At 44.0% G+C, this 20463-nt stretch overlaps 1 protein-coding gene across 1 annotated transcript in view; it reads left to right on the top strand.

Moving 5' to 3' along the window:
- The window catches only part of CFAP70 (cilia and flagella associated protein 70), a 178555-nt gene that overhangs the window by 151504 nt on the left and 6588 nt on the right, over nucleotides 1-20463 (top strand). Inside the window, 5 exon segments of the mRNA XM_030213232.1 lie at nucleotides 507-659; nucleotides 7621-7782; nucleotides 9743-9832; nucleotides 11269-11370; nucleotides 15128-15175. Coding sequence (XP_030069092.1) covers nucleotides 507-659; nucleotides 7621-7782; nucleotides 9743-9832; nucleotides 11269-11370; nucleotides 15128-15175 — 555 coding nt within the window.

Consider the following 20463-nt stretch of genomic DNA (forward strand, 5'->3'; position numbering starts at 1 on the left):
CCTGTGTTAAAAAAGCAACCTTGATGCAGGCCATGAGGACTCTCACTGTTTTTATAGCCCAGGCATCCTCCTCATCAACTGCAGTGCACATTTGTGGTTTAAAATTTAAACAAGTACTGCTGCAGGGACTGGGGGAGAGTGTACTCTGTTAGCATCCCTACTGTACAAGTTCTGGCTCATTGCTCAGCAGAAGAGGACTGCATAGCAGCAGTCCACAGCTGGCAGGTTGGACTAGATTGTTGGCGTACCTGGAAATATCCCATTGTCCCAATGCAGTAGTCCAGTCTTGACAGTATCCACCTCAAAAATCAGAAGACAGGAGTTCTGTATCCTTTTCTGTCTTCCTTTTCTCTTTTTTTCATGACCATGTCCACCCTGTATTCTTGTTCACTTCTTTTTCTGCCTTGGTCTTTCTGATGGAATACTGCTTTGAAGTTTGTGCCATAAATATAAGGAGAAATGTGACTAGTTTTCCATTCAATTATGAGGTTTTTTTTCTGTATCAGCTTGTGCAGCGGGTGCTGGCACATGAATTGGTGTCCCCTGAGGGAGGTCTTAGCTGTGACTATCATATCGTATCAGCGCAGATGCATCTGCTAAAGAAGGAGTTCTCTGAAGCTGAAAAGAGTCTACTGGAGGCCATCCAGATCGACTTCCAGGTAACTGCCATGTTTTCATCACTGTATATCACAGGTAGAACATAGTGAGTTATGGTCCAGTAATCAGGCTGTTGTCTTGAAGTATTGTACCTCAGAAAATGGAGAAGCAAAACCATTACAGTATGGAGTAAGATAGCTCCTAGAGGGTCACCTATCATAAAGTTTTTTGCACCTCCCTAGACCTCTTCTCTCATTAGGTTACCATAAGGCTTATTTTCGAAAGGGATCGCCGGCGATCTTCCAACACAAATTGGGAGATCGCCGGCGTTCTCTCAATCCCGGCCAAATCGGTATTATCAAAAGCCGATTTTGGCCGGCCCCAATTGCTTTATCGTTGTGGCGCCGGCCAACCTTCAAGGGGGCGTGTTGGTAGGGTAGCAAAGGCGGGAAGGGGGCGGGGCGGGGTTACGAGATGGTCGGCTTCACCTTATTATGAAAAAAAAAGGCCGGCTCAACATTTCGCTGGCCGGACTTGGTCCATGTATTTTTAGGACCAAGTCCCAAAAAAGAGCCCCAACTGACCAGATGACCACCGGAGGGAAGCGGGGATCACCTCCCCTTACTCCCCCAGTGGTCACCAACCTCCTCCCACACAAAAAAAAACATTTTTTGCCAGCCTCAAATGTCATACCCAGCTCCCTGACAAGCAGTATGCAGGTCCCTGGAGCAGTTTGTAGTGGGTGCACTGCACTTCAGGCAGGTGGACCCAGGCCCATCCCCCCCCCCCCCCCACCTGGTGGTTAATGTTGAGCCCTCCAAAAAACCCCAAAACCCATTGTACCCACATGTAGGTGCCCCCCTTCACCTCTTAGGGCTATGGTAATGGTGTAGACTTGTGGGCAATGGGTTTTGGGGGAGATTTGGGGGGCTCAGCACACAAGCTAATTTTGTTTTTTTTTTTTAAAGATTTTTTAAGTGCCCCCTAGGGTGCCCGGTTGGTGTCCTGGCATGTCAGGGGGGCCAGTGCACTACAAATGCTGGCTCCTTCCATGGCCAAATGCCTTGCGTTTTGCCGGGTTTGAGATGGCCGGGTCCGGTTTCCATTATGGCTGAGAATCGGAACCGGCCATCTCATCTAAACCCGGCGATCCGCCGGCGATCCTGTTCCAAACCCGGCGAGTGATTGGGCCAGCGCCAAGCGTATTTTGAAAATACGCTTGGCTCTGCCCGGTTATGGCACCGGCCTTGAAGGTGGCCGGCCGTTGATTTCGCCGGCACCGTTCGAATATGCCCCTCCATATGGCACTATATCCTCTCACATTGTCTTTGGAGATACTACTACTACTACTTATCATTTCTATAGCGCTACTAGACATACACAGCGCTGTACACCTGACCATGAAGAGACAGTCCCTGCTCGACAGAGCTTACAATCTAATTAGGACAGACAAACAGGACAAATAAGAGATAAGGGAATATTAAAGTGAGGATGATAAAATAAGGGTTCTGAACAAGTGAATAAGGGTTAGGAGTTAAAAGCAGCATCAAAAAGGTTGTCTTTTAAGCTTAGATTTGAAGACGGCCAGAGATGGAGCTTGACGTACTGGCTCAGGAAGTCTATTCCAGGCATATGGTGCAGCAAGATAAAAGGAACAGTCTTGAGTTAGCGGTGGAGGAGAAGGGTGCAGATAAGAGAGATTTACCCAGTGAACGGAGTTCCCAGGGAGGAGTGTAGGGAGAGATGAGAGTGGAGAGGTACTGTGGAGCTGCAGAGTGAATGCACTTATAAGTCAATAAGAGGAGTTTGAACTGTATGCGGAAACGGATAGGGAGCCAGTGAAGTGACTTGAGGAGATGGCTAATATGAGCATAGCGACATTGGCGGAATATTAGTCATGCAGCAGAATTTTGAACAGATTGAAGAGGAGAGAGATGGCTAAATGGGAGATCTGTGAGAAGCAAGTTGCAATAGTCTAAGCGAGAGGTGATAAGAGTGTGGATGAAGGTTCTGGTAGTGTGCTCAGAAAGGAAAGGGCGAATTTTGGTGATATTATAGAGAAAGAACGACAGGTTTTAGCAGTCTGCTGAATATGTGCAGAGAAGGAGAGGGAGGATTCGAAGATGGCCCCAAGATGCTTTGTACTTTTCTTTCTCTTTTTTTCTCCTTCTGTTTCCTTGTCAATGTGCAGTCCTACATTTGGGTCCTTGAGAGACACTGAGGATGTGCTCAGTGACCTCCTCCAACACTTACAGACCAGACTTGGCTTAGTTTCAGAAGTGGTTCAGAAATCCAAATGATTAATAAGAACAATCCAATTAATAGTATAGGGTGCTCCTAACTAGTGGATGATAGTCTAGAATTCTTTAGTCTAAGACACATAGTGTGGGACACCGAAAATAGAAAATTATATTGTGTTATTTCAAACAATATACATAGTAACATAGTAGATGATGACAGAGAAAGACCTGTACGGTCCATCCAGTCTGCCCAACAAGATAAACTCATATGTGTATACCTGACCTTGATTTGCATCTGCCATTTTCAGGGCACAGACCGTAGAAGTCTGCTCAGCACTAGCCCCGCCTCCCACCACCGGCTCTGCCACCCAATCTCCGCGAAGCTTCTGAGGATCCATTCCTTCGGAACAGGATTCCTTTATGCTTATCCCACGCATTTTTGAATTCCGTTACCGTTTTCACCTCCACCACCTCCCTGCGGGAGGGCATTCCAAGTATCCACCACTCTCTCTGCGAAAAAATACTTCCTGACATTTTTCTTGAGTCTGCCCCCCCTTCAATCTCATTTCATGTCCTACCGCCTTCCCATCTCTGGAAAAGGTTCATTTGTGGATTAATACCTTTCAAATATTTGAACATCTGTATCATATCACCCCTGTTTCTCCTTTCCTCCAGGGTATACATGTTCAGGTCAGTTGGGAACATGAGCAGAAGTCCTGCGCCTTTGCTTGCAGCTGTCTGTTTTACTGCTCACTCCAATGGTACATTTTGCTGAGGGCTATAACTAGGGCAAGAGAGGGCAGCCAATCAAGGTACAAAGTCTTTGGGGTACAGAAGAATGATCAAAACAAAAGTGAGGGTAGCCAATGGATGAAAACCCAGGAAGAATGCTGTTTTCCTCCTACCATCTGGATTGGAGGAAGAAAGAGGGAAAAAGCACCAGAGATCAGAGTGAAGGGGTGGAGGAAGAGACAGATGGGGGTCAGAGGATGGGGACAAATGGAAGGATCACATAATACCTCAGTGCTACTCCAAATATTCTTTCAGTGCTGCTCAGACCCCACCTGCGCCAAAGTATGTGACCTTACATTGGCAGCCTTCCACATGGGTTCAAGCTTGCATCTGGGCAAATATCTGGCTCTGCTATTTTCTAAGGACACTTGAAACCCTCACAAAACCCAGGGGGTCACACAGTTCGTAGAAATTTCTTAACATGCCGTTTACCCCCCCACCCCCCATGCTGAGATCACTCTCAGTCAGACACAGAGTTAAGAAACTGAAAAGATTATTAACAAACCATTGGAGACAGTTCATAAGAAAATAAGATTTAATTCTATGAACAATCAACAGGTAAATTAACAAGGATCCTCATAGTTATCATCACTGTCCAGACAAGTTTCTCTGCACTTAGCCAGTGCCTTGGGAGGTTTAGAATAGATTGTTCTCACTAAGATGTTTAGAGTTGAGGACTAGGCCTTGGAATGGTGAAAGTGAGCCCTTAGTGGTCACCCGACGGGTGGTTGAGCCAACAAGCTAGGTTCTTCACCTGAACCAACCGCCATTCCCATTGGGTTGAGCACCTGGGTGCAGGTGGCCAGCAGTTCTTAAGATACAAAGGGGGGGTCAGAGTACCAGCAGGAATCAGGTCAGGCCACCAGCAGGAGAAGCGTTGATATCCAGGTCGGGCAGCAGACAGGAGAAGTGTAGATATCCAGGCAGGGTCAGGTCAGGCAGCAGACAGAAGAGGCATCAATGTCCACGCAGAGTCAGGTCAGGCAGCAGACAGAAGAAGAGTAGATATCCAGGCAGGGTCAGGTCAGGCAGCAAAGAGAAGTGTAGATATCCAGGGAGGGTCAGGTCAGATTAGATCAGGCAGACAGCAATGCAAATAGCACAGAAGTAGGACCTCTGAAAACCAATACTGAGGTACTGAGTACAGAGCAGCAGTGGGATTTAAAGGAAGGCGTCTGATGTCATTGCTCCTCCTCCCTCTGCGATCCAACCAAGCGCGTTCCCCAGAGGGTGAGTACAGAGGGTAGAAATATGGTAATGGGGAATAGGTGAAAGATAAATGGGAATAAGAGGCTATGGAAGAGGTGAAATGGGAAATGTGAGAGCTAGGGGGTGAGAGAAAGAGATGGAAAGTTGATAGGTGAAAAATAGAAAGGAGTAGGTTGAAATATGAGTGAACAGAGGCAGAAAACAAAAAAAAAAAACAAAGGAAGGAAACATCAATATGTCAGAGACAGATGTATTGAGGGAACAAGACAGGAGGAGAAAGGAGAAATTAAAAATGGACAGCAGCCACTGGAAACAGATGACAGATAGGAAAACAGACAAGAGAAACTGGGACCAACAAAATGGAACATGAAAGGCAGAAAAAAGTGTTTTATTTTGAATTTATTAATTGAAATATGTTAGCTGTGGGAAATGTTCATCACAGATGTTTTTGTATTTTATTCAGTACAAAATATAATGATTTATATCTTTATTGCTCCAGTGTTGTAATACATATCGAGTTTGACTTCTTGGGATTTGCAGTTCAATTTTTGTCTTCATATTTCCATTTTTAATTGGTGATCCCTTGTTCTGTATTTTTTTACAGAGTTTGTGTTTTGCATGTGACTGAAATATAGTATCTGGTTGTGTTGAGATCCGTAGCATTCCCACTTGTTCTGTTTTACTTGTACAAGATATATTGGTGTTTGTCACAGCCTTGGCCATGCTCCATGTTCTGACTTACCCACCGGTGTCGGTGGACACCAGGGTCTGGCTCTTTAACAAGCCTCGGGCCCCAGGGCTGCTTCCTGTCCACAGTCTCCTGTTTCCCATGCTCCTGGATGCCCCATTGACCACGTGGGCCACTCCCTCCTAGGTGCTGCAAACACAGGTTGCTGACAGCCTCATTAAGTACGCGGCACGCATGCTGAAGGCATTTAAAGGGACCTGCAGTGGATTTTCTCCACATCGCCTGTAGATAATATCACTTTCTGGGGCCCTTATAAGGGAGCTGAGGATGTTCCTGCAGTGCCTTTGCAATGGGTCTCTTTACCCTGGCTTGAGACTTGCTTTGGTATTCTTGTTTGTCCAGTTCCAGTGTTTCTGCCTATTCCTGCTTGCCTGGTTCCTGTGATCCTGCCTATTCCTGTTTGCCCAATTCTTGAGTTCCTGCCTACTCCTGCAGATATTGGGGGGAGGGGATAGAAACATGGGTATATGCAGGGGAAGGTGAAAATAGAGGAATACTGAGATGGATGCTGGGGATAAGCTGGAGGAAAAATAGGGTAATTAAATATTGGAGAAGGAAATAAGTGTGTGAATGCTGGGGAAGGAGAGAAGGAAGTGTAGGAGAAGAGGCAGGGACAATAGCTGCTGGGGAAAAGGGAAAAAGAGACAAAGGGCTATGAAGAGTATGAGGGATAAAAGGTAATATAGGTGAGAGGTAAAATTGGGAATGTGAGCCTAAATAAGGGAGAAAGACATAAAAGGAGAGGGGATGAATAATAGGAATGGAGCTGGGGTGGTTAAGAGAATGAGAGTCAGGGGGGGGAGATATTGGACAGGAGAGGAAGAGAGAGTGGGGTACTAGGATGAGGGAAAGAGATGAAAAGCTGGATAGTGCCAAGATGGTCAGGGGAAATATTCAGTGGCACTATCCACTTAGTGCCTCTGAATATCCCTGTCATCGGTGCTTATCCACTTATTAAATCAGCCCCAGTATGACTAATTTTATTATGGTGTGTTAAACTGAGCTTTTCCTTTCCTCACATTTTCTTTTTGCTCCTTGTTGTTTGAGCATCTTGCATCTCTTCTGTGTTTTTGCAGAATAGCAGGTTAAAGTATGTGCTGATAGAAGCATAGAATAATGGGAAAAAATTAAAATTATGGGAAAATGAAACATCACCTATATACAAATCCCATTTGTTTCAAAAATATCTATGTTCATAAACCATCCACTTTACTACTTTTTATAAAGAATTTTTATATATGTGCTCATAGAATACTCTTAAGTAATAACAGACCAACTTAGGTCTTACTTTGTCCACAATCTATTAATCATTGCGTGTATGTATATATATATATATATAATTTTTTTTTTTGTGGACAAAATAAGATCTATGTTGGTCTGTGTTAGTCCTTAAAAACATTCTATGAACACATTTATAAAAAGTAGTAAAGTGGATGGTTTATGAACTTAGATATTTTTTGAAACAAATGAGATTTGTATATAGGTGATAGAAACACAGAAACATGGTTCTTTGAGTTTGTCTGACAGGATCTGTTGTTTTGCTTTGACTGCAGCTTGCTACCCTCTAAGAATCTGCTGCCCTAGGCAGCTGGCCTGTCTTGCCAAATGGTTGGGGTCAGCCCTGGTCCCAACGATATTTTACATGCTAGTGGGTGGGGTGGGGGGGGGGGGGGCACCAGCTCATCCCTCACCTCAGGCAGCATATTGTCTTGAGCCACCCCTGCTTGCATTCAATAATTATTTAACAAAGAAGCATTGTATTTACTATTTGTTATATTTTATTGTGTGTGTTATATGTAATCCGCTTAGTTTTAGGCGGAGTAGAAATTTTTAAATAAAGAAGTACAGTTTAAAATACAGGATCAAGGTATGACAATAGCAGCAACGCTTCGTTGCCTATCAAATTTGGCACCAGAGGCAGTTGCCTACATTGCCTGTGCTTAAATCCAGGCTTGGATGCCCCCTCAGCTCACCTGCTCGTCACACTCTTCAGTACCATGTTCACAGTTACTAACCCAGTGATCTTTTGTGCAGAATCCTGATGCCTGGGCTCTGACTGGGCACCTGCACTACCTGAATGATAACAAAACAGAAGCAAAAGCATGCTATGAGCGCACTGTCAATTTTGTAACTGATGCTTCTGAGATGCATCCTGTCTGCCTACGCCTGGGCTCCCTGTACCTACAGGATAGAGAGGTGAGAACTCTACTGCAGCACTGTGTGCTATACCTGGCACTGTATCATGTTCCCATTATTAGGATTCAATTTGCCTGTCTCCAGGTTTATGCTGTTAATAAAACTGTAAGTTTTATGTTAAGCTCTACTTGCTGTACAGTGCCTTGGGTGAATCTTTTCACAAAAGCAGTTAATAGATCTCAATAAATAAATAAAGGGGAATGCTTTTGCTTTTCTTTACAACTCACCTCAAGAGAATGAGAACACATGAGGCTGAAGAGTATCTCCAGCCACCTGATCAAGCTGTCTCAGGCTAATATTATTTATTTATTTCAGCACATTTGATATACCACTAGGCCTGCACATAGACATAAAGTGGTTCACAATCAAAAATAAATACAGTGGTAAAAACATTGTTGCAAAGAGAAGAAAAGGAACAAAGTTAGAAAGGAGGGGAAGAGCTAAGAGGAAGTAGGGAAGGCAATAGAAAAGAGATGTGTTTTCAGGGAAGAGAGGGCTGGTTTCTAATATATAGGGGAAGGTCGTTCCATAACTTAGGACCGAGGTTTTATTGATTTTTTCTCATGCAGTTTTTTAAAACTGCATTTGATTTAATGTTTCCTGGTCTTCACCCTCAAGCATGTTACCTCTGCTTTCCCATTGTTCTTTGTATTAATATTCAGAGATTTTGCAATTCCCTTGGAACTCAGGAAACAAACATACTGTGATTCACAGGTGACATCAGGTGCATAGCTAGACATCAGATTTGGGGGGGGGGGGTCTGAACCCAAAGTGAGGGAAGGGTTCAATACCCACCCTGCCTAAGGCTCCTATCCCCTCCCCTTTTTCTTTCTTGTTGAATCCTCTTCCTTTTCCCCTGCAGCAACATTACTTCATCCCTTGTGTCTCTTGTCCAAGTGTTTTTCAGACCCCTTCTACCATCTGCTTGTTTTTATTTTTTTTTAATTGGTTGTAAACTGCTTAACTGCCAGTATTGGCCCTATTTTGTGGTATACCAAGTGCTGGAAATAAAAATAAATAAATAAAATTTTGCTTCACTCTTACCCACATACCTGAGCTGGTGCAGAAAATGGAGAACTGTGAGAGGTGCAGGAGAAAAGAGTTCTGGACCACTGTTGCCACACCGGTAGAATACCCGCTTCCCCCCCCCCCCCCCCCCCCGAGCATGTGCAAAAACTGAGCGTGTGCAAGGGGCAGCCTCCTTCGTGCATCCTCAATTTCACCAAAGCCAAGCATGGGGGGTAGGGGTGCAGTGGCAGCCCAGGAAAAGTACCACCAACTGTCTGACTTCACAAGGAGGAGAGCTTCCGCTTGCGGGGCTTGGGGATCCCCAACAGCCAAAGTAGCAGACAGTGCCTCAATCTGAGGGGGAGGGAGCTTGAATGGGGTGACATCACAATATATATATATAACTGTGAAATCACTTGAGTGAAATGCAGTGGATTATGGTATCACTTGGATAATGGATTTAGTGGGTGAAGTACAGTAGCTTTGAGCTGGGGTGGCTGATTGTGTAGTTCTTGATGTTGTCAGAAGAGTAGTGGTGCAATAGGAAGCGAAGACAAGACTGAATCTCCATCATCAGCAAGGCCCAGTCATAAAATCAGGACCAAGTGCTTTATAAAATAATTGATGGAGACAGAGCTGCCAACTAATTCCCAGGTCATCAGGGTACAAGTTCTAAATGAATGGCCACCTGGTATCTGAAATTTGTTTAGCCCTTTAATACGTTATATTTTGTTTTACCAGAATGCTCATTGGCGTAGCTTTTAGGCATTATAAAATGTTAAGATGGTTTTTGACATTGTTTAGAGCCATCACATTTCACTGTGCTGCATTCACACTACAGTAACTTCACAACAGGGCCAGGGAGTTTGTTGCGATAACTGAATTCTGAGTGGGATTTTAATGATTCAGCTAAATGGAACACTTTGTAATGATGTTTGTTTTTGATTGGCAGTATGAAAAGGCAAAGTACATTTACCTGCGGGCTTGTAAGAACTCACCATCCTGCCTTTCCTGGCTGGGCGTAGGAATCGCTTGCTACAGGGTAAGAGAGTCAGGGTCTGATATTTATTTTGATGAGTGGTAATTAAAATAACGTGGTAAAGAGTAAGTACTAGGGGGCAGGTATCCAAGGAATACCCTAGTGAAGGGCAAGGGAAACAGAGCAAGTTACTTAAGGGAATCCATGGAGAATTTAGTGGCAGAAGTTCAAATTAAGGTTCTCTAAGCAAAATATTGAAAAGGCCTTCAAACGGTGAGTGGAGGGGGGGATCCACTTCAAAAGTTATAGGAGCTGCTATAAATGGACCCAGTGAGTAGGATGGCCAGAGGCTGCAATGGTTATAGGCTTATGAATGATCTTTCTATGGAAGGTTCTTCCCTGTCCCTAGACAGTGTTCTCTGACAATTGATGCAAGGGCTACTCCCAACAGAATTCTGCACTACTGCACAATTCAGAATTCGCGCAGAATCCCCCAGCTCCACAGACTGCACAGACTGGAAAAAAGATGGATGGAGTGTGGGGCACTGGAAAAGGTGGATAGAGTGTGAGGGAGCTGCAAAAAGGTGGATGAGGTGTGTGTGTGCCATAGGAATGGTGTGGAGGTCTGCAAGAAAGATGCATGGGATTGCATATACCATGGGGGGGGGGGGGGTGCTGAAGCAAGATAGAGTAGTGTGTACCATGGGAGGGGGCTGGGCTCAAGCAAGATGGATAGAATGGTGTGTACCATGGGAAGGGGGAGGGTTGCAGCAAGGTAGATGGGGTAGTCTATGCCATGGAGGGGTCTGAAGAAAAGTGGATGGGTGTGTGTGTATGTGTGTTATGGGTGGTGGTAGAGCTGGAGAAAGGTGGATTGTGTGTATTGTGGGGGCTGGAGAAGAATGGATAATATGTGTATCATGGGGTAGAGTACTAGAAAAAGGTAGATGTGGATGTGTGCACCTTGAGAGGGGAGAAGAGTATGGTGTGAGTTTGCCTGGGAGAAGGGAAAGATACCTTAGGGGTAGACAAAACAGGGGTCTTGCTGGGAGTTAGGGGAAAAGCATAGGGAAGGCAGTAAATGGTAAGGGATGGGAAGAGAGCTCTAGAAGGTAGAGTGCTGCTAGAGGATAGAGATCAGGTGAAAAAAAAAAGAGAGTGGAGGAGAGGGAGAAAAATTGGAGGTATTCTGCTACAGGAGAATACCCTGGAGAAAGGGATAGAGAAAACTGAGGACTAAACATAACAGGGAGAGGGCTACAAGCTAAGAGAGAAATGAAGAAAGTGGAACCTGAAGAGGAAACTGCTGTGCTGGTAGTGATGGGGGGTGGTATTTCCTGCCTGGGGGGAAAAGCCAGGCCTTATAATGGAGGAATTCTGCACAAGAAAATTACAAATAAAAAGTGCAGAATTTTAAAATATTGTGCCTAGAATTTTCAAACGTTTTGCTCAGAATTCTCCCAGGAGTAAAGTTCAGTGCTCTTCATTTTTTCTTGAAGCTAGAAGAGTTGACAGAGGCAGAAGATGCACTTACAGAGGCCAATACCCTGAATAACAAGAATGCAGAAGTATGGGGATACCTGGCTCTTGTCTGCTTGAAGGTGAGTTCCAGTCCTCACAGACCGTCAACAGAATCCTAATGTATTTTTAGATACATCTGTTACATTTTTTTTACAGTGCATATGATTTGCACATGAAAACGGTAGTCCAAGGTTCTGTGACTGGCAGATTCCCCCCCCCCCCCCCCTTCCATACACCTTAGAATTCTGTAGATTTGCTATGGCTAAATAGGACTTTAAAGTACAGTTCAGAGGTTGCACCTAACATTTTCTGTACCAGTACACTCCAGGAAATGGGCAGTGGTACAATTCACTAGATCTAGGTTTCTCATTGAACAAGTAGGATTATTCCATCCTTATAAGTGGTGATGTCATCAGACAGTTCCAAACAGGCTCTGCTCTCCAAAGCTCAAACTTCTAGGAGGTTTTCTGAGCATGCACAGATGTTCCCCTGTGGCAGCTCAAACTTATCCCTTCAGTCTTTTTTTGTAGAGCAATTGGTCCCCTTTGAAAAAAAAAAACAGTTCAAGAGAAGAAATATGTTCAGAAAAGAAAAGAAGCATTTGATAGTTCCTTGGTACACCATACAGCTATATAGCTTAAAATGATAAAAAACTGAATTCAATTTAGCACATCTTTTTGATTTGGATGATGAGAAATCAAACATTGTCCATTGATGTACTTTAAAAAATGTCAGTATCCAACACACTCAACCTATGCTATGTGTATTGGATACAGTTTTGTCTCTTGTGACTAGAGCCATTGTCTCTGACCAAGCCCCAGATGTAGTCCCCCATCATTGCTTAGTTCCATCTTCCCTGATATCTCTTTTCCATTGCTTCAGTATCCTGGTGGAAACACTCCCCATGTTCTTCATAACAACACCCAAGTATGGTCTAAAGAAATGCAAATGGAAGTATAAATAGAAAAGCTTGAATGACATTCTTCTACATCCAAGACCTCTGTAGCTCTCGATCAGTTCTTCAACCAGATCCTTATGCTTTTCTGCTTAGTTAGTAATTTCCTAGGAAATAATTATGAAAGCATTCCAAGCTCTTCTTTCTACAATAGTCTTATCTTTCAACTTTTGTGATGTCTATCACTGTTTGGCCTATGGACCAACAATATGTCTTCAGAGACTTTAGCACTGGACAACTTAGAAAACATGGGAACACATTTTCTGAAATGTTTTGCCATTAGAATTCAACACAAACTGCTTGATTAGCCCCAACATAGAGAATCATACTTGACATTTATTTATTTATAATGACATTTGTATCCTGCATTATCCCAAACAGAGTTCAGGTTTAATGTGACTTACAATCCAATTATAAGCAGGTACTATTTCTGTCCCTAGGGGGCTCACAATCTTGGAGGACAAGGAGCTGCAGTGGGAATTGAACCCAGGATGCTGGGATCAAAGCCCACTGCACTAACCATTAGGCCAGGCTGTAGTTTGTCTTTCTGTGGCCAGTCTGGCCTTTTGAAGTGCTGAGCAATGTGTCTTTTTTCCTAGAGACAAAGGAAACAACCCCAATAGAAATCCTAACATTTTGAAATCTCCACAAATATCCCACTTGTATTCATCATACTTAACCTTTTGCAACATTGTCTTCACTTTCTGGTAATCTTTGAGTTGCACAGAGTGACTCACAGGAATTGATGGATGCACATTGCCCTTGTGAAGCAGCACTGCTTTAAAAGATTATTCTGTGAATCACGTGGAGAGAGAGAAGATCCTCCAGTACCAAGAAATGCAGTCTGAGACCAAAAAAATGTGACAGAAAGATACAGAAATATTTCCAATTGTTTTAGTTGCAACAGGCTGGATTAGAAAGAATTTCTAAGCACACCTGGATAGTTTGCCTATTATGTTACATCTTACGAACTCCAAAATAAGTCTCTGGTGACCATTAACAGTAAATTGAGAGACTGAGATCATACTCCACATACCCTGACTTAGGAGTAAGGTTCTTTTCTGTCATGGTATGTTACATTACATTAAATTAAGTGTTTGTATTCCACAGATACCCTGTAAAGTTCACTGCACATAACATTAAAAGAAATTAGAATTGTATAGTGTATTGTTTTTATGTTTGGTCATTTTATCTGTTATGAATGTTCTTCTGTAGAGTGGAGAGTAGCGTAATGGTTAGTGCAGCAGGCTTTTTGGCCCTGGCAACCAGGGTTTGATTCCCACTGCAGCTCCTTGAGATCTTGGGCAAGTTACTTAACCCTCCATTGCGCCAGGTACAAAAACTTAGATTGTGAGCCCACTAGGAACAGAGAGAGTACCTCCATATAATGTGTACGGCATTGCATACATCTAGTAGCACTTTAGAAATAAGTAGTAAAATCATACATTTGAGTGGAGGAGTAGCCTAGTGGTTAGTGCAGTGGACTTTGATCCTGGTGAACTGGGTTCAATTCCCACTGCAGCTCCTTGTGACTCTGGGCAAGTCACTTAACCCTCCATTGCCCCAGGCACAAAATAAGTACCTGAATATAACATGTAAACTGTTTTGATTGTAACCACAGAAAGGCAGTATATCAAGTACCATCCTCTTTCCCTTCCCACTGCAGCACCTTGTGCAAATCATTTAACCCTACATTGCCCCCAGGTACAAAAACTTAGATTGTACAGCACTTCATATAACGTGTACAGCACTGCTTATAACTAGCAGCACTATAGAAATGAGTAGTAGTATGGAGCAGAATAGAAAATTGTAACTAAGAATTACAGGTGCAGTTCCACAGTTTGAATTACTCTCAAGAGAAACTTCCTAAAAAGATGTCTTCAAACCTTTACTAAATTGCCTATAATCCTTTCTCATCCTAATGAGAATAGGCAGATAATTCCAAATAAATGAGACTCGATAAAATAGAGAGGGCAACCAGTGCCTGAATACTCTAACATTTTTCACATTAAGACAATGATGTAAAAACTGTTTTGAAGAGAACAAGCATTTCAGCACATTGGAAGACTGATAAAAGGCAACATGTAGAGGGGTGTAAGACCATGCAATATTTTACAAATAGTATGTATAAAACAAACCCATTTGTCAATGTTGCTGTGAAGGGAAACCACTTGTGGGTTCTGCTGCAACATTTCTTCATTCCCAAAAAATCTGGAGCCCTTTGTGTAATTCTGGATCTACAAGAGCTCAACAAATTTGTCATGAAACAAAAGATGAATTTGCTGGGCACTATTTTGCACTTCCTGCAGAGGAACCATAGGTTAGCATTCCTGATTTGAAAGATTCTTACACTGCTATATCCATTTACCCCAAACACAGAAAATTTTGCATTTTCAGTTTCTCAGAAAGTATGTCCATACCAGATGCTCCCTTTTGTTCTCTCAGAAGTTCCTCAAGGCTTCCCCAAATCCACAGAACCTGTGACAGCCCACTTTTGCCAAAGAGGGCTGTTTGGTTTTGCTTACTTGGATACAACAGGTAATGGACAATTCTTTCCTGTCGACCTTCCACCTTCTTTAAACTTTGGGGCTCATCATCAACATGCCAAAGTCTCCTGCCCAGTCTTTTCAGTTCACTGGGCAAAGATAGAAATGGTAGCGGCCAAGGTTTTCTTGCTTAATCAAAGAACAAAAACCATAATCCCCACAGTCAGCAGACTAATCTCTGCTCTGACTGCCTGTGCAAGATGCATGCTAAGAATGTCAGAGCATATGGTGGCTGCTGTTCATATTGTAACCTTGTCTTTCTCACACCAGGAAAGATTATCTTTAATTAACAATGATTGTCTGATGGTTGTCATTGGCTGCTTCTGTTATTTTCAGACTGGGAGGCAGCTGGAAGCAGAACAGTCATACAAGTACTTAACAAAGGTTGGTAATTTCTATCAGGTACAGTTAATTAGTATCTATAATAGCTGATACATTCTTTCAGGGTAATTGGTAGTATCTGCATTGTCACAAATGTTAAGTAGAGAGGCGTGGTAGTTGTGTTAGTCCACTTTTAAAGGTAATCAATAGAAATATTTCTATTGATTACCTCACAAATGTTAGAAATTACACTTGAAATTGGCAGGGCCGCCAAGAGACAGAGTTGGGACCAGGACAGGGCTGCCGTAGCCGCCACCCCCCCCCCCCCCCCCCCCCCCCACTCGGGGAGCCGCTGCCCCCCGCCCCCTTACCTTCCTGTGTCTGCTCCTCCCTCGGTCTGTCACTCTCCTGCTCCTGTATGCTGGAACACAGGAGCAGGAGAGAGACAGACCCCCAGCATTGGGCCCCCTTGGAGGCCGGGCACGGGGAATCTTCCTACCCCCCCCCCCCCCCCCCCCCCCCCCACCTCTCGGCGGCCCTGGAAATTGGCAAGGTAGTCTAGTTTTGCTATGCGGTACTGGCAAGAAGACCAGAATCTGATCCACAATGGAAAAAAATTAAAGAAAATATGGATAAACACCAAAGGAAAAGTTAGAAATTAATTGACATCTATGGTACAGTAGCAAGAATTTATCTGCTGTCTTGTTCTCTATTTTGCTTTCTGGACTGATGAAAGCAGGTGATGCACTTACAATCCTTGATGCTATCCTCTCTGATTCTCCTTTAAATACTGCTTGAAGTAGGTTGTGCCCATATGAGACTAGATGCCAAGCTAAAGATGTCATAATTGAGACCAGTGTATAGAGAAATCCATGCCAAAAGGAAGGCTGATGCTGGCCTGACACCAGTGGCGTACCAAGGGGGGGTGGTGGGGGCAGTCTGCCCCGGTTGCACGCCGCTGGGGGGTGCCGCGGCACGTGCCTGTGGGCTCCGAGTTCGCTACGCTAACTTCGCTGGTTCGCTGCAGCTCCCTCCCTCTGCCCCAGAGCAGGTTACTTCCTGTTCCGGGGCAGAGGGAGCTGCAGCAAACCAGCGAAGTTAGCGTAGCGAACTCGGAGCCCATAGGCGTGTGCCACGGCACCCCCCCCCCCCAGCGGCGTGCATCCGGGGGGGGGGGGTGTCATTTCACCAGGGGGGAGGCACGCTGCACCCGGGGGGGGTGCAGCGGCAATCCGCCCCGGATGTCATCGAGTCTAGGAACGCCACTGCCTGACACTGCTATATTTCAGAGGTTACTGCCTAGTTAATAGCTGTAATATTATTAATGATATATGCTCTATAATGCTGAACCAAACTTGGCATGGGCCTGTTTCATTTGGCTATGCCACATTAATTCCTGTGGTAATCCTGTTGGCACACCTTGTATCCAGATAAAGTTTGGAGTTGGTATTATATCTTAAATGAAGCAGCGTAGCAGGTACCCGTTCACCTGTAGAATATTTAGAGGTTGGCATTCAAAAGTGAATTCCTTTCAAATTGAAGTTATTCTGTCAAACAAAACAACCAACTTTCCAGCTACTGGTCTCCCCTCTCACTGATCCTGTTCAACCTCTTTATGTCATTCCTTCCCTTAATACACCTGGGACTTAACTATTATTATCGTATGCAGATGACATCCTGCTTCTCTAACCAGTTAACAGCATCAAACAAAGATCCAACGCAGTCTGTAGCGAATGGTATGACTACTGTTAGCACCTGGGCCCTGACCAATAAACTGAATGCAGAAAACCAAGGTCCTGTAGTTCCGAAATCAGGGCGTTGATGTCCCATCATCTATATCTTTGTCCAGTGGTCAAAGCTTTTACAGTTGAATCTGAAACCAGAGTATTAGGGGTCTTGCTTGATTCTTCACTCACCTTCTCTTCCCATATTAATCAGCTATGGAAGAAAACACTATTCAAAATGAGACAGCTAAGTCTAGTCAGACCATTTTTCGACCAAAAAGCCTTTGCACTACTAGACCAAATGTTAGTCCTACCTCATTTGGATTACTGTAATGTTCTATCTGTTGGTATTAAGTGTCAATATCAGAAAAAAATGCAAATCATATAGAATACGGCAACAAGACTAATATACAGATTGAATAGATATTCTAATGTTTCAACTCATCTAAACAAACTGCACTGGCTTCCCATAGCAGAAGGACTCAGGTTCAAAGCGGCTTCTTTAGTTTTTCAAAAATTACAGGGCTTCACCTCTGAACTGTTGACTAAGACCACTTTTCTATATCTGGTCCATTCTAACAGACTGAAACAACAACTAATGCTAGCATCACCATTTCAAAAGACAATTTGAAATCAGAAGATTTTCAGCTGTCTATTCCCTGTACTTAGAGTCAAAATATGGAACTCTCTACCTATTCCTATCAGAACAGAAAACAGCTACCTCAGCTTCAGGAAGAGGTTAAAAACCTTTCTGTTCCCAAAGACTGCTTTATAATAATCCATCATGACTTCTGCTTCCTAGTATCCTCCATTATCCTTTCCTGTTAATGTTTTTAGTCTCATGCATTACACCAATGGTCTCTAATGTTTCTAATACTTCACACTAGCACTATCTGCTTTTGTCTCACCTAGAATGTAAACCACACTGAACCCCGGAAAGGGGATATTAGCAGTATACAAGAATTGAATTGAACTACACAACAACTGTCCATCCGGTCTAACTTGCCCGTATCACTACATGGCCGTATAAATTTTTTCCACATGATAGTTTTTCCAAAGTGCCTCTATGTCCTTCTACATCTTCCCCCTAAAGTGAAGAACTTGGATCTTCGGACTTTGCATAGGATTGTGGCAAAAGTTTGCTGGACGGGTAGGAAATCTAAGCTAAAAGTGGACCTTGTGGTAGGTAACTGGGCAAGTGGGGGACTGTGGATTCTTGATGTTCGGAGATACAATCAGGCCTGTCTTCTACTTCACCTTCAAGATTGGGTGCGGGGTTCAGATAGTCTACGTCATAGCCATTGAAAAAGAGCTCTTTCTGCCTTATCTATATTCGCTTCTCCATACCCCCCCCCCCCAATCTCTTTTGCCAGTGCAGTTTCAAATGCATTCCTTGCTTACGCCTATGCGGGATAAGTACATAAGTAATGCCACACTGGGAAAAGACCAAGGGTCCATCGAGCCCAGCATCCTGTCCACGACAGCAGCCAATCCAGGCCAAGGGCACCTGGCGAGCTTCCCAAATGTACAAACATTCAGTACAAGTTATTCCTGGAATTGTAGCTTTTTCCCAAGTCCATTTAGTAGTGGTTTATGGACTTGTTCTTTAGGAAACCGTCTAACCCCTTTTTAAACTCTGCTAAGCTAACCGCCTTCACGTTCTCCGGCAACGAATTCCAGAGTTTAATTATGCATTGGGTGAAGAAATATTTCCTCCGATTTTGTTTTAAATTTACTACACTGTAGTTTCATCACATGCCCCCTAGTCCTAGTATTTTTGGAAAGCGTGAACAGATGCTTCACATCCACCTGTTCTATTCCACTCATTATTTTACATACCTCTATCATGTCTCCCCTCAGCCGTCTCTGCTCCAAGCTGAAAAGCCCTAGCCTCCTTAGTCTTTCTTCATAGGGAAGTCGTCCCATCCCCGCTATCATTTTAGTCACCCTTAGCTGCACCTTTTCCAATTCTACTATATCTTTCTTGCGATGTGGCGACCAGAATTGAACACAATACTCAAGGTGCAGTCGCACCATGGAGCGATACAACAGCATTATAACATCCTCACACCTGTTTTCCATACCTTTCCTAATAATACCCAACATTCTTGTCACGGTTGTGCCCATGTTTCGTGCTCGCCCTCTCGCCACCTGGTGGCTGCAATGGACTGTCTGGTTATTGTCACCAGTTCCAGATTTCAACCCAGTCCGGTCCATATCTTCCGGGCTGCCAGAATTGCTTGCTTGGATTGAACCTACACAGCATCCGTAGTTGCCTGGTGATTGCTGCAGTGAGCCGCAGCTGCTGCTGGACTTGTTAGTCAGTTGGAAATTCTCTGCCTTTGCCTTTGCATCGTCTAAGGCCCTGAGGTTTGTTGGAGTGCAGTTTGCACTTCTGCTCAGTCTAGTTCCTTGCCTTGCTTCTTGTCTGTTTTAGTTAGTCAGTGGGTAGTTAGATTAGGTTGTTGTTTGTTTGCTAGTCCTGTTTCTGGGTTATAGTTTTGTGTTTAGTCTTTGTCTGTTTGTGTCTTTGTGGCTGCGCTGCAGCTTTCAGTTCTGTGTCTTATCAGTGTTTTGTTCCCTGTTTTAGTGGCTGCTTGCAGCTTTCAGTCCTGCCCTTTAGCTTTCCCTTCTTTGCCCTGCTGTCCCTGTATGTTCCTTTCCCCTCTGACCCTCAGTCCTGGTTCAGCCTAGTGGGTATCCAGTCCTGCCTTGCCCAGTAAGTCCTGCCAGCCACCTGCAGCCAGGGGCTCAACTCCTGGTGAAAAGCGGCCAAGTGCAGGTGAAGTTTAAGTGTGCCTGCTCTGCTTATTCCTGCCTGTTTACCTCTGCTGCAACTCCAATCCGGGGTTCCAGTCCTGTTCTGCCTAGTCTCTGGTGTGGGGTGGTTTTGCCTGCCACTGCCGCTCCTCGGCAGTGGCCCAAGGGCTCACAAACCTAGTTCCAGCTTTGAAAACGTGACAATTCTATTCACTTTCCTAGCTGCAGCAGCACACTGAGCAGAAGGTTTCAGTGTATTATCGACAAAGACAACCAGATCCCTTTCTTGGTCCGTAACTCTTAACGTGGAACCTTGCATGAAGTAGCTATAATTCGGGTTCTTTTTTCCCACACGCATCACCTTGCACTTGCTCACATTAAACGTCATCTGCCATTTAGCTGCCCAGTCTCGTAAGATCCTTCTGTAATTTTTCACAATCCAGTCGCGAGTTAACGACTTTGAATAACTTTGTGTCATCAGCAAATTTAATTACCTCGCTAGTTACTCCCATCTCTAAATCATTTATAAATATATTAAAAAGCAGCGGTCCTAGCACAGACCCCTGAGGAACCCCACTAACTACCCTTCTCCATTGTGAATATTGCCCATTTAACCCCACTCTCTGTTTCCTATCCTTCAACCAGTTTTTAATCCACAATAGGACATTTCCTCCTATCCCATGACCCTCCAATTTCCTCTGTAGCCTTTCATGAGGTACCTTGTCAAACGCCTTTTGAAAATCCAGATACACGATATCAACCGGCTCCCCTTTGTCCACATGTTTGTTTAATCCTTCAAAGAATTGAAGTAAATTGGTCAGTCACGTGCTGACTTGGTCTCAGTAATCCATGTCCTTGGATGTGCTC

The sequence above is a fragment of the Microcaecilia unicolor genome, chromosome 8 (genome assembly GCF_901765095.1).
Source record: "Microcaecilia unicolor chromosome 8, aMicUni1.1, whole genome shotgun sequence".
NCBI lineage: Eukaryota > Metazoa > Chordata > Amphibia > Gymnophiona > Siphonopidae > Microcaecilia > Microcaecilia unicolor.